The sequence below is a fragment of the Anopheles marshallii genome, chromosome 2 (genome assembly GCF_943734725.1).
Source record: "Anopheles marshallii chromosome 2, idAnoMarsDA_429_01, whole genome shotgun sequence".
Classification (NCBI taxonomy): Eukaryota; Metazoa; Arthropoda; class Insecta; order Diptera; family Culicidae; genus Anopheles; species Anopheles marshallii.
In genome coordinates, this window is record NC_071326.1 from 74,132,165 (window position 1) to 74,144,748 (window position 12,584).

At 40.7% G+C, this 12,584-nt stretch overlaps 1 protein-coding gene across 1 annotated transcript in view; it reads right to left on the reverse strand.

The window, feature by feature from the left end:
* Nucleotides 1-3,529: 3,529 nt before the first annotated feature.
* Nucleotides 3,530-12,584, reverse strand: part of LOC128710387 (protein amalgam-like) — a 54,138-nt gene continuing 45,083 nt past the window's right edge. The window contains exons 3-9 of the mRNA XM_053805440.1: nt 10,774-11,096; nt 10,535-10,682; nt 8,993-9,090; nt 7,032-7,153; nt 6,658-6,838; nt 5,325-5,495; nt 3,530-3,724 (exon numbers count right to left, since the gene is read on the reverse strand). Coding sequence (XP_053661415.1) covers nt 3,530-3,724; nt 5,325-5,495; nt 6,658-6,838; nt 7,032-7,153; nt 8,993-9,090; nt 10,535-10,682; nt 10,774-11,096 — 1,238 coding nt within the window. The remainder of the gene's footprint in view (nt 3,725-5,324; nt 5,496-6,657; nt 6,839-7,031; nt 7,154-8,992; nt 9,091-10,534; nt 10,683-10,773; nt 11,097-12,584) is intronic.

Sequence of the window (12,584 nt, forward strand, 5' to 3'; positions counted from 1 at the left end):
GCGTTGCAATTCATTTAGCACGCTGCCCTCCGCACACGCACACACACACACACAGACAGCCGCTTCAGTGATTCTTCACAAAAGCTTGGCTGGCTTGGAGGTTCACTTGCCATAACTCAAATCGACTTTCCCGGTGCTCTGCCCCGTCAGGTCAACGTTGAGCGTAATTTTTCTTCCGCGTTTTTATAAGTTTCATATCCTTAACGACTGTGCCGGGTTGGGAAGGTGGCAAAGTAGGTGGCAAGCGGTGCGGTTTGAAGTGGGCTGTTTGCGCAATACTTGTAGCAGAATGTATTTTTCGCCGGGTGCTCCAATTTTTCGGGGGTGGGGCATAAGGACCCCGAACGGTTCTCGAGTCGCTCGGACTTGAAGGGAAGAGGTGACCGGGAGTGGAAAAATATTGGGCGCCGGAACGAGAGCGGAACAGACCGCTGAGCAGCGGAAAGACAAAGAGCGATACGAAACACATGGTGAATGGGTAAATTTCATTTCAGTGTTTCCCATTTTTACTTAACTCATTTTGCTGCTTGTGCGCTACTGATGGTTTGTGCTGCTGCCGGTAGTGAATGCTGTTTACGTTTGTACGCCATTCGCCGGGCAAGAGTGAACGAGTATAACAAAAATCCCATCCATTAGAGTTTGGGTTTCTTACTTTTTTGGTTTGGCCATTTTTTGGTGCTACTACTTTGCAACACCTCACCGGAAGCGTAGTTCAGAGTTCCAATTTTCATGCATCAAATGGAAAGTTCGAAGCGGGTTTTGGTTATGCGAATACAAAGTGTAGAAATGGAAAAAAACAAGCACATGAATACCCCAGCAAGGGAGCCTCCACAAATGGAGAGGAAGTGAAAAGGGTTCTTTTTCCAGTGTACTACTGGTTGTATGTTTTGGATGTCATTTTGAGTGATTTGCTTCGTAGCTAGAAGCAACAAAATCGCATTCTATCGCTTCAAAAGCGGTAGGAGATTGCCAGATTGATAAATTTATAATGCTTCATGTTTGAGGAATACGTAAGACACATTATGGAGACATAGGTGAGTTAGGATTAATATTTCACTAAGTCAAATTTTGCGTTGTGTTCTTATTTATGCTTTGGTTATGGTGTAATAAACAGTACGGCATCTTAGATTAATCGCAAAACATTTGCAAATATCTAACAAATACGCCATAAATTGTACACCTACTTGCGTAAGAATGCAACAGATCTAATCTTTAATATGTTTAGCCTCGAAGTCGACAGAGACGAACGTCCGTTTGAGGTTTTCGCACAAAAGGTCTCTTGAACACATCTGAGTGCCATTGAGCAGAATGGCGATGCTCGGTAAAATGTATATCTTTAACTCGTCAGTCGACTTTAGTGAATGAGTGCGATCATATGCTTGATATGAGAAACTTCATGTTATAAGTGGTGGAATTCGGGAAGACACTTTGTTACTACATACCAGTTCATTACATGTCTAGAAAACAAACGAATATTTCCATTTTCCTGATCGTCAACTATAACAAAAAAGGAACTTCTTAAGAATATTTATATGGAAATCAAAGATGCTTATATCCTCGGCAAAGTAGTGTTCGCCATCCCACTCATTTTACAATTAATCAGTGTCAGTAAAAAAAAATCTCTTCAATCAAGAAAATAAGAGACAAAATTCAAAGGCTCAAGTTCTGAATTTAAACGTTGTTCAAAAAATATATAATTAAATTCCAAAAGCTACAAAACAGCATTTTTAGATACTAGAAGATGCTATTTAATGACTTAGCAGGAGCTACAATCGATTCACGGTCTTGGTTTGCTGCAGGAGTTCTCCAAACCGGTCTACAGTCGAGCACCGTCGTCAGCCAATCCAATATACCGGCCTTTATGACGGATACGTGGACGCCATCATTCCATCTCAATATGGGCATATCACGCCTCCTCTGTCCAAATGGACGACCTTAAAGGTCTTTATGGGCTGGGTCGTCCGGTGTCATTCTCATGACGTTCCTGGTGTTATTGGAGCATGGCGAGTTTCCGAGCTCGTAACAAGTCTTTACGATAATGAGTTCATTGTACTATTCATAGGGCCAAAAATCCTTCCGAGCTACTTAGCTGTTATATTTCATATACTCCGAAAACAGTAAACCATAATGTTGCTAATCGAACCTGTTGATTGAGGACCCACCTGTAAACACGTATAATAGATTCTAGTGTTAAGTTCGAAGAATTTTATTGTAGGAGTTCAAATTGAAATGAATTTCTTTCGTTTTAAATTAAATTTAAATAAACAGAAGCATTTAAATTTGAAGTAATCGATCATTAGAATGAAATAATCCCTGATAAAATTATTAGTGTATTTAAAGCGTGGGACAAAACCAAAAGAAAATAAAAAAACGATCAATTTCGGCTCTTGCAAAAGATTACATCGCCGGTTCATTCGACAGCATGGTTGGAGTAAAATAAAGTTTATTTTCATCGTAGCACTGGTACATTACATATTTAGGATGCAGGCAGGCGATCGCCAATCGATCGAGAACGTTATGCGCATGCGGAAAGTAATTTCTTAAAAATAAAATCTTAATGTACAGTGACAGTTAAGTCCTTCGATCGTTTGGTTTATTTCACATTTACATTGTTTTATTTTGTCGATTATCCTAACAAAATGTGTGAAACAAATCGAATCTTATGACTGGCTCAATTTCTTCTATTCAATCGCTTTTTTGTTGCTGTTCGTTTCTCCGGTGGACAGGATATACCCGAAACTGGGCAAAGGAATGGAATTTATATTCTGCCAGCAAGGTAAATATTGTTTCCCTCTCCCTTTTACTACAGTATCGTCAGTTGTGTTGTCTTTGGCTTCAACTCGTGGTATATCATTTTTACGTGCACTTGCTTCTGTTTTTTTTTTGTTATTTTGCTTCTTTCACTTTTACAGGTGTATCGTTTGAATGGCTTATCTAATCGTCAGTTAAACAGCTTTTATTTTTTGTCTTACCCTACACTTACATGCTCTTACATGCTACATTACAATCCTTTTTGTTTATGTGTGTGTGTGTTTTCTTGTGTTTTGTTTTGGTTTTGCTACAAAATTGTTTTTTTTTTTTCGTTTTGAAAGTCAGTTGACAATATCATTACATTGATGTCATGCGCCTCGCATGAATTTTTCATCCATTGAGCACAATGTTTAATACCATGAACCATGCAGTAATTTTTTTGTTCTAACCGTACTTGTTGTAAGTATAGTTATAGTAGAAATTCGTGACAAAGAACGCCCTTGCCATATGGACAAGATGGACAGGCTTATTGGTTTATGGATGGTTTAAATGTCCCGCCTCACGTCAGCGCCTTTTAACACTCACACACTCTAACATTATGGTGGATTTTTCTTTTGGTTTTGTATTCATAGTGATTAAAACTAAACTCCCGAATGAAAAACAAAAAACGCTATTAATCTGTTGTTTTTTTTTTGCAAAAATTAAAATACACATCTAGAGGGAAATGTTCCCTGGTTTCGGTTTGCCTTCCATGTCCTACACACTACGGAGCAAGTGTTTATGTTCTTACCAATCGCCAAACGGCCGACGCTAAGCTCAGAATAATCGTTCCCAGGATTAGTTCGCTCCTGAGTGTGGTGCAATGATTCAGTGCCCGGTAGTTGTTGCCGTATGCTGTCGAACCGAGCGTTTGCTCCACGTCTTCGTTCGGCATGTCCGTACTGAGGGTGTAAAACTGGAAAATGTCGCTCACCTGCAATGGGGGTGGATTAAAAAACGGTATGAGCAATGAGAGAGAAAAAAGCAAATTTCTCACTCGAAAAAAGTGGTTTGCTATAATTTAATAACAGCAGAAACTGACGCAATTTAATCGGTTACATATGCGAATGCGGGTGGTTTCATTACTGTGACAAAATTTGGCGGAAAATTCATTGTTTCCCCGTAGCCTCGCTCGATGTAGCGATAATGAAATTGCACGAACCAGACACAGCTGAGCAGGTGTGCACCGTAGTGCGTTTCCATACTGTCGCGCGTAATTAAACAGTGCCACACATCTCGTATAGCTGCGGGTGGTTGATTTTAAATTCTCCCAGTATACACTACAATCCGATCAAATAGACGCTTTTCGCATCGGTTTCGGATCCAATTGTTGTGCGAAATAACTTGAAATCTACGGAATGGAATGCTGACACTGAACGATCGTTTTCTATTTTTATCCTGTTCCAGTTTTTTCTTCTCCGTTGCTGCTTCGTTTCATTGTTAATTTGTGATTTTTTACGCCGGCGTTCTTTTGTTTTAATCTACGCCCCGCTGAGTGGGGTCGCTCCACAAATGCGCACATGGGCACGACAGCAGCCGAATGTTGTGCTGCAGTGCAGTGAATCTCGTTAGCGAAAAATGCGAGTGTGCAATCAATTTTAATCAGCCTATCAGTTGGAAATTGTAGCAAAATCGGTCAAGAGACGTACAACAATACTCGGAGCAAAAAACAAAACAAAAAATTCGCTCCTTCCCAACCCAACGAAGTTCCCAGTCACTCTCCTCCTGTCTCTGTCAGTGGTCTCCCGGAAAGCTCCAATTGGAATACGGCGATAATTTACATTTTCGCTGAATGAGGTAATTAAAAATGTTATGTAAATTATTTCGACCCCACCGGGCACACACTTCGGCACACACACTCACACACTGGGATAGATTGTGCGTATGCGTACTTGGCCAGAGTGTCCGCACCGTTGCGATTCGATTGTGTGCATTTTTATTGCATTCGAACATTCGCCGAAGTAAACAGGTTTGCGCCGTGTATAGGTGGTTATGGTTGGGATTTTATCGCTCATTTCTGTGGTTCGCTGAATTGGTTCCTCTAGTAGTGATTCGTGTAGTGGTATTTTTTGTTTGGTTGTAACGAACCAACAAGCACCAATGTTGGCGGTGACCGGTTAGGAAATTTCACCGTAAATTCAAGCGTCCACCATAGGTCGCCACTGTAATTGATGTACACATTTCTACCCCCCTATTAATGAGTGGCATTCAAATTCTCTATTTGCGATGTAATTAACTGATAGAGGGAAATGGTTCACCCTGGGCAAGGTAAAGCAGTGGGAAGAGTGTACTGGTGGTGCTTGTGATTATAATACATCGGCACAAATTGCTATCCTAATTGAGTGCTTTTATGATCGTTTAATAGCAAATATGGCGAATGGTTGTGACCTGGAAGTTCACGGACAGTGGATTGAAATAATCGTTCAGTTTAACACAAACGAAGCGCCGTTTTTCCATCATAATAAAACTATAATTGCGTTACAATCTTTTCACTATAACTAAGATTATGGGTCGGGAATGAAAAAAAAACCTACCTCATTCCAACCGTAGCGATTTTTCGCCTGTACAATCGTTTCGTAGACCGAGTTCGGATCAAGCCCCTTGATGGTGTATGTCATGATGTGCCGAAAGGATTCCGATCTCGTTGACGGTGGGTTCAGGATGATGTCGTGCCATCTGCCCGGATGTTGATAAGACTCGTTCATCTGCATTCGGTGCGCGTTGATAAAACCGAAGGAAGGATACAATTAAAAGGAAGGAAATCATTCGATGGATGTATTGGACGAGGTATGAAACCGAATTGCCTCAACGGCAATGGTTGGCTTATAAAGATGACGAAACGCTTGGAGAAAAATTTAGCGCCTAGACAGGCTTGGCTATTGTTTGGGGATTGGGTGTTTTAATTCATTTTTATCTATACACACACACCTCCTGGTTAGCGTGGAAGATAATTTAATTGTGTTTTGAATTGAGGAAAGAGGGAAGAATTAGCATGGAATTGAGTTAATCTTGAACTTGAACGTTACAAGGCACTGGTGTAATTCATAATACCCACGTTAACGCATTCCACCCTAAATCTCGTTTTAATTCCTAAGAATCATGAAAGAAGATCATGAAGTTTCGAGAGGATTCTGAATTTTTATTAATTCCTTATGATTCATATAGTATTGGAATTTAGTGAATCTTTAAAAATCCCAAAAGATTCTTGAATCTCTGAAGACTCTTTAGAATCATGATTTTCTGAAGATTCTTGGCGAATTCTAGTAATTCTTTGATTCGTTGATTTGAAGGATTCATGAATGTTCATAACAGTGAATCAGAGTCATTTGCTCGGTTTAAAGATTCATTTAGATTCAAGATTCTCACTCAGTTTCATCCAACAAAAGAATGTTTCGCTTGCAAACTTTTGTATGAGAATATTTAACCGTATAACAAAGAACAGCAGTAATATCAATAATTACTTATACATAACCAAACCCACCCGCGATGCACAGTGGTTCGGTAACGGTGCCGAGCGTGAAATCATTGCTTTGCCATAATAAATTATGCTAGCCGGGTAGAATTCAGCATCCAGCCGTAAACTCGTATGCTCGCTGTTGCATGCACTTTCTCCCAAAGGTGGAGCATGGTATTGCATAGCAATGCACACCGTGTCCCGAGCAGCATGGACTGCCGGCAACAGTCGGGTGGATGGGGAATAAATTTGTAACAGAAGATAAGTTTACCGGTTTTCTTAAGCGACCACAAACCATCCAACTATCGCAGGGGGGTTGGAAGGCGTTCCCGAATGAGGTGATAAGACGTACCGTAGCGAGTTCGGGGTGAATTTTCCCTGCACGCCGTACCGGGCGGTACCGAGTTACTTACCATTAATTTTCTGTAAAGTAATCTTATTTCCTCTATCAGCGGGAATGATTCAATGCTCCATGTTAGGTTATACATTTCCCGATATCTGCTGTACATCGGTGAATGGAACTGAGCGGGACCGGGCCGGCCCGATACTTCGATGTACTTTTTTGCGCGTCCGAGTGAATTTTCCGCCACGCAGCTAAGTGAATGGGGAGTAAAAAGACAATACGACACAAAAAACGTTAAAAAAAAGAATAAAAATCGCACTGAAGCGGTACTTGTATTTGAAGAAAATAATTCAATTTATGGAAAAAAGTAATAAAATTCCATTTTTCCGTAATGCGTTACGCTGCGCATACAACGCGCGCAGTAAAGAAGTTATGAAATATTACCTATAATTGCCAAAATCAGATGCTCGAACGTTCCGGACGGTTAGATAGTGCTTTTCGCCGCGAGTATCCATCGTACGTCTGTCGTTGGGATGCAACAGAAAGGAGTCCTGGTACCACATAACCTACAAAAAAAAAAGAAGCAAGAAATGAAAACCCATCCCGAGACGAGTAAGTAATCAAGCGTTAGTTTTGTGAAAGGGTCGATTCTTATCCAATGGTTTCTATCTTGCCACACAGTTGACAGTTCAGTTCAATTCGGAAATGGATCGCCTAACTCAATTTTACTCAGCATAATGGTTTTCCATCAATAGTTGCCCTTCTGCAAAACTTCTCGCTAACGGCGTGCAGCTTTGGGTACGAACTGTGCACAATTCGACAGTATCGAAATCGCAGGCATGAACTTTGCGATGAAGGTAACGCAAAGAAAACTAAATAGTTGAAAATGTTTCGATCGATTGGATTATCTGTTTGAAGGATTCCAATTCACTGCATCGAAGATAGCGTTAGCTAAGAACAGCATAATTCCTTAATTGGATAGATATTTTATAGTACTGTATATTAAATTAAAAGGACGAATGTTGAAGTAGCTGTAAATAATGAGGAACATCGTTTATTTATGCTTATTTCGATTTGTTTGTCGACCCGGGACATTAGGTAACCGAACTCTACGGTTATACCGTAAATTTACTTTTGTCGCCACCAAGTTTAATAAGTGTATGATATTTGTCATTTGGACCATTCCTCCTTACGCCTTACTGACTATCTGGCTGCTGGTAAGTAAAGTCAAAGAAAGCCAGAAATGACAGGCCTAGGCCTTATGAGTTCGTTGTGCCGCTAAAGAGAAAGAAACACGTTACTTTAAAGCGATCCGATAAACCGGTAAGTGATGAAGCCACCTTATGTTGTATCATGTCAGTAGTTGAAAAAAGAAACATTTTATTTATTTCTTCTCTCAAACTTAATCGGAACAAAAGAGAAACACTATTAAAGAAAACCATTAATTAGCATACAACCATAACATAATGGTTTGGTAAAAACATTGAGGGATTTCCCATGTAAGTGTGCGTTTTTTTTCTAAAGCTTTTCCATTATCAGAAACCAACGATGGAAGATCGATGTTTCGCCCCATCCTGCACCCCGTGTGCTTAAGATCCATCCCCCCGCACCGTCAAGCATTCGTTTTATTCTAAAAGATTTGCTTTTATCCCAACGCCATTACGGATAATGTATTCCCTTCGTTGTCGTGCCGCAATGGGAGCTTTCCATAATTTTACCGACCCGGTATCGCTTTTCTTTTGCCCGGTTGGTGTTAGTTGCGGGAATGCGAACCTGGGAGCGCCACTCCCAGCATCATTACCGACCTTGAAGCGGCGTGCACGGTGCAGTGAGATTGATTTATTGGTTTCATTTTTCAGTGCTGCTTTGCCGAATGCATTATGCAAGCGGTGACTATGGACTTATGCAGCGCACTTGCAGCACACTTCCGGTAGATTCTGTGCCCGCTCGGAGCTACGTGTTACTTGTTCCCTTTCATGCGAGGTTGCTTTACGAATTCTTTTTTGTTCTTTTAGATAAGAAAGAAAGATATGTACAACAGTTCTTTAAGAATATTAACATTATTGATCCGACTAAGGTTAGCAACAACCCTAGCATCCTTGATCACGTAGAAAGAAGCTAGCTAAGGTATTGAAGAAACTCTGATTAGAGTGCTGAAAACATTTAAAGTGCAAGTAGCGCTAGCTTAACAAAATTCATTCTAACGATTTTAACATGATTATTAGCGATTACCGGAATTCAGGTCCATAGTCATCTTCATCCAATCAGATAAAAATGAAGAAAATAAAAACATTTTAAGACCTTGTTTTAACGAGCTTAAAAAACGTTCAAATTGAGGCTGAATACGTTCCCCGTTTCAACTCTGGTGTGTAGTCGAAGTTGGTTATATTTTCGTACGAGCTTACCTCTGGATTAGCATCTCCGTGTACGGTGCAGACTAGCTGTGCCTCGTATCCTTCGCCCGCGTGTACCCAGGATTTTTCGACCGTGATTTCCGGCGGAGCTGACAGAAGAAGAAAACGGGAGAAATACATACATTTATCAAACAGCCAGCAGTTTAATCCATCAAAATCAGCTTGGGGGAACCAAGGTAGGGGAAAACTCCACCGGCTTTTGCGGCACATTCACTCAAACTGGCCCAAGTGCCGCTTCCGGGAAGTAGCACATTCCATTTTTACACAAAACAGTTAGTGTATCGTTTTCTTTATTGCGTTTTGTTCGGACGCAAAACAAGTGTTCGTCGGTGCGGGTTCATTTCTCGACCCTTAATGGGATTAGCATTAGTGCAGCTATGATACAATTATTATGATCAGTTCGCTTGGTTATGTGGAATAGGCACTGGAGTTTTCCCGTCCCAAAAGAGCACAAGGTGCCTGTGCTGGAATGCGAGCGAAGGCCTGTTGATATGAGGGTTGGATGCGTTCTTATTTAAACATGATAAAATACATAAACTATAAAACGTAAAATGCAAGAATTGCTAGGTTGAAGGTTGTTACAGGGTTTTCCACTTAAGATGCGAAAGCTACGTTTATTTTTTATGCTTTTCTAGTTGAATTGGATAATATGGAAGTAGAAGTGGAAGAAGTGGAATATTTGGAAGAAGAAGAAGAATTCACCATTTTCTGGATCTGCAAAACTTCCGAGGAAAATTTGGAATTGATTATGTACAACGTTATTATGCATATACCATTTGTGTATGAAAAAAATGAAATAACAGCAATTGTGTGAGTGGAGAATGCTTGGAATAGAAGCAATTTTTTAGAGCAAGAGTTACAAAAAAGATGAAAATGTTCGACATCTACTTTTTTCATTCTTTTTACCACGACAAAAATATAAAAAAAATTAAATTTGAAGTTTCATAAGTAAAAGAGGATAACAAAAAAAAAACGATTTAATTAATATACGCAACAAAGGAAACGCTACAATTTTTTGAAAATTAAATAAATTCTGATTCCTTTTTTGAAACGCTGCAAATAGAATGAAACCGCAAATAAATACAGCCGTTACACTACAAAAGAACATAATTAAACGAGTGGTTTCACAAAATCAGCATTCTGCTGGTAAGTGTGACATGAAACATTCGTAATCTTAATGAAACACACAAAAATTGACCGGAAAAAGCGAACTCGCTTCCTCCTCTGTCTAATGCCGGCCATGTTGCGGCGCTTCATTGGAGAATAATTGAGAAATGTATTTTTAATCCAATCCAAATCTGGTTCGATCGGATGGGCTTGTTCGACCGGTGAGATTTGGAAACGCAAAGCCCGAACTTCATAATGGTACCCGGACCGGCAAAGCAGAGGACAAACGAATCCCGATGGCCCGGCAGTACGGGTGTGTTTTGTCGAATCATTTCACAATTAGTGACTGATTGCTTCCGGCACAATCGGGCCGGAGTTGTTGGAAGCGAGTTGGCGCAGTGTCGCTCGGCCGAATCAATTACTCACACAGGACAATCAGCTGCATGTCGACGAAGACCGGCTCCCGGATGCCGTTGTCTGCGTAGCACCGGTACGTTCCACTGTCCTGCCGGTTCACATTTTCCAGCGTGAGTGTGGGTCCCTCGGAGAGATGCGGAGAGCCGTGTATCGAATCCTGCGGGAGACGGGAACAAAAGCCAGAATCGGAAATCAGCAATGGAAGCGGGAAAACATGATTTTCCACGGAATCGGTCGTTTGCGCTTACCTTCCTTGTCCAGCTGATGCTCGGCACGGGGTTGCCGGAGGCTTTGCACTCGAGCGTCGCGGTACCACCCTTCCGGACGGTGACGTGGCCGGTTTCCGGGTTGGAGCGTACCGAGGGCGGCACCAGTATCTCGACCGTGTGCACCAGATCCCGGTTGTCGTGGTCACCGATTTGGCAATTGTAATCCCCGGCGTCCTGCGGGCGTACGTTTTTAATCTGCAAACTGTAGCCCTCGAGCAGCTTGAACCGTGTGTCGCGGGTAATGATAAGATTGGCCGCCGTTACGACGGCACTCCCTCGACGCCAGAGCAGTATGTTGCGACCTGCGTGGAATGAATGTGTGCGAAAGGATAAGCGGCGAATGTATCGAATGCCGTTTGGGAAATGAAAAACACGCTAGAAAAAAAACGTTCCACCAGGGCCGATGGAGTTTGTTCAAACTGGCTACAAACTGAGCTACCTGGCATGAAGGACACCAGGGTGCGATAGAATCGTGTTGCGTACTAGCGAGCGAGAACATCGTCTAAGGGCTGGTTTGTTTTGTTCTTACGGAAAGTTTCACAGTATCGATTTCCTTGTAATGGTAGAGCCTCTGGGGAGGTAAAAAAGTTTGCATGATAGGTATCGCTGACATTAAACGCTAACAAAATTCTTAGCGAAAATGTTACCCTTTTTGATACTAACCGATGATCGTAAATTTATTTGTTTATCTGTTGTAAAGAGTGAGGTAAGTATTTTTGTACTCGTACGCACAATATAACATATTTGTTTTTAGATGACCTTTCACGTTTCATAGAAAGAAAGTGTCTCTCAACCAATGTGAATCGTAGTTTAGGTTAAGTTATCATTAGTAATAAGCGGAATGGTCATTATACATGAATGAAAAAAATAAGTATTCACAATGCCAGAGGTTATCCCAATGTTCATTAACGGTTTCCCAAGATTGTTCGACTATGTCCCAGTATCCATCAGAATTCGTTCCGAGAAATTTTGAAGGACATCATAGATATCTTAAAATGCATACCACAAGCTTATTGATAATTTTCCAATTATCATAATTCCAATTTTCGGAGTGGATTAATGAATCGGTGCCAAATGGATTTTACCCAACTCTATTCAGAACGGCTTTCCGTAAAAAATGAAAGCTTTAAAATTATGAATAATGAACCTTATCGAATATATATTCATATCATTAAACCATAGTAATAAACCTTGCAAGACATATGTTTTTTTAAAAGATAAGTTATTAGTACACTTTGAGAGCACCACTAATTTTTCAAACCACTGGCATAGTTCTCGGTAATGGCATTGGTATTTTATTATTATAATCATCAACCATATTTTATTCATAAACAACTGTCGTATTGCTTAAAAACCAGTTTTCTGAAATCGGTAATGTATCCAAAAATTTCTTGAGAATAATTTAAACATATGTGCCTTAGTTTCTTGGGTGTCTGTATGCCAGAGTTTGTCATTATAGTAAAGTAGTTTTTTTTGCTCCATTGTCTTTCCCGCCTCATAACTTCATGAATAGCTGCATATCAACGACCATATGTTAGTTGAATCGGCAAATTTATCTTAAATCTGTCTACAGTCTTCACGAACCCATGAGTAACACCTGTTAAAGATTCAACGCGAAGTACGACACCATCCCGGCTGGCACTTTTTCCTTCCTTCCCACGCGGTGTATGGCTTTTCACTCACGATGTTTTTTTTGTTCGACGCCAATTTTGGCCACTTGCGGTTGGTACGATGAAGATGCAAGCAACGGCAAAGAACCACCCACGGCTAACTTGATCTACACTTGGCAA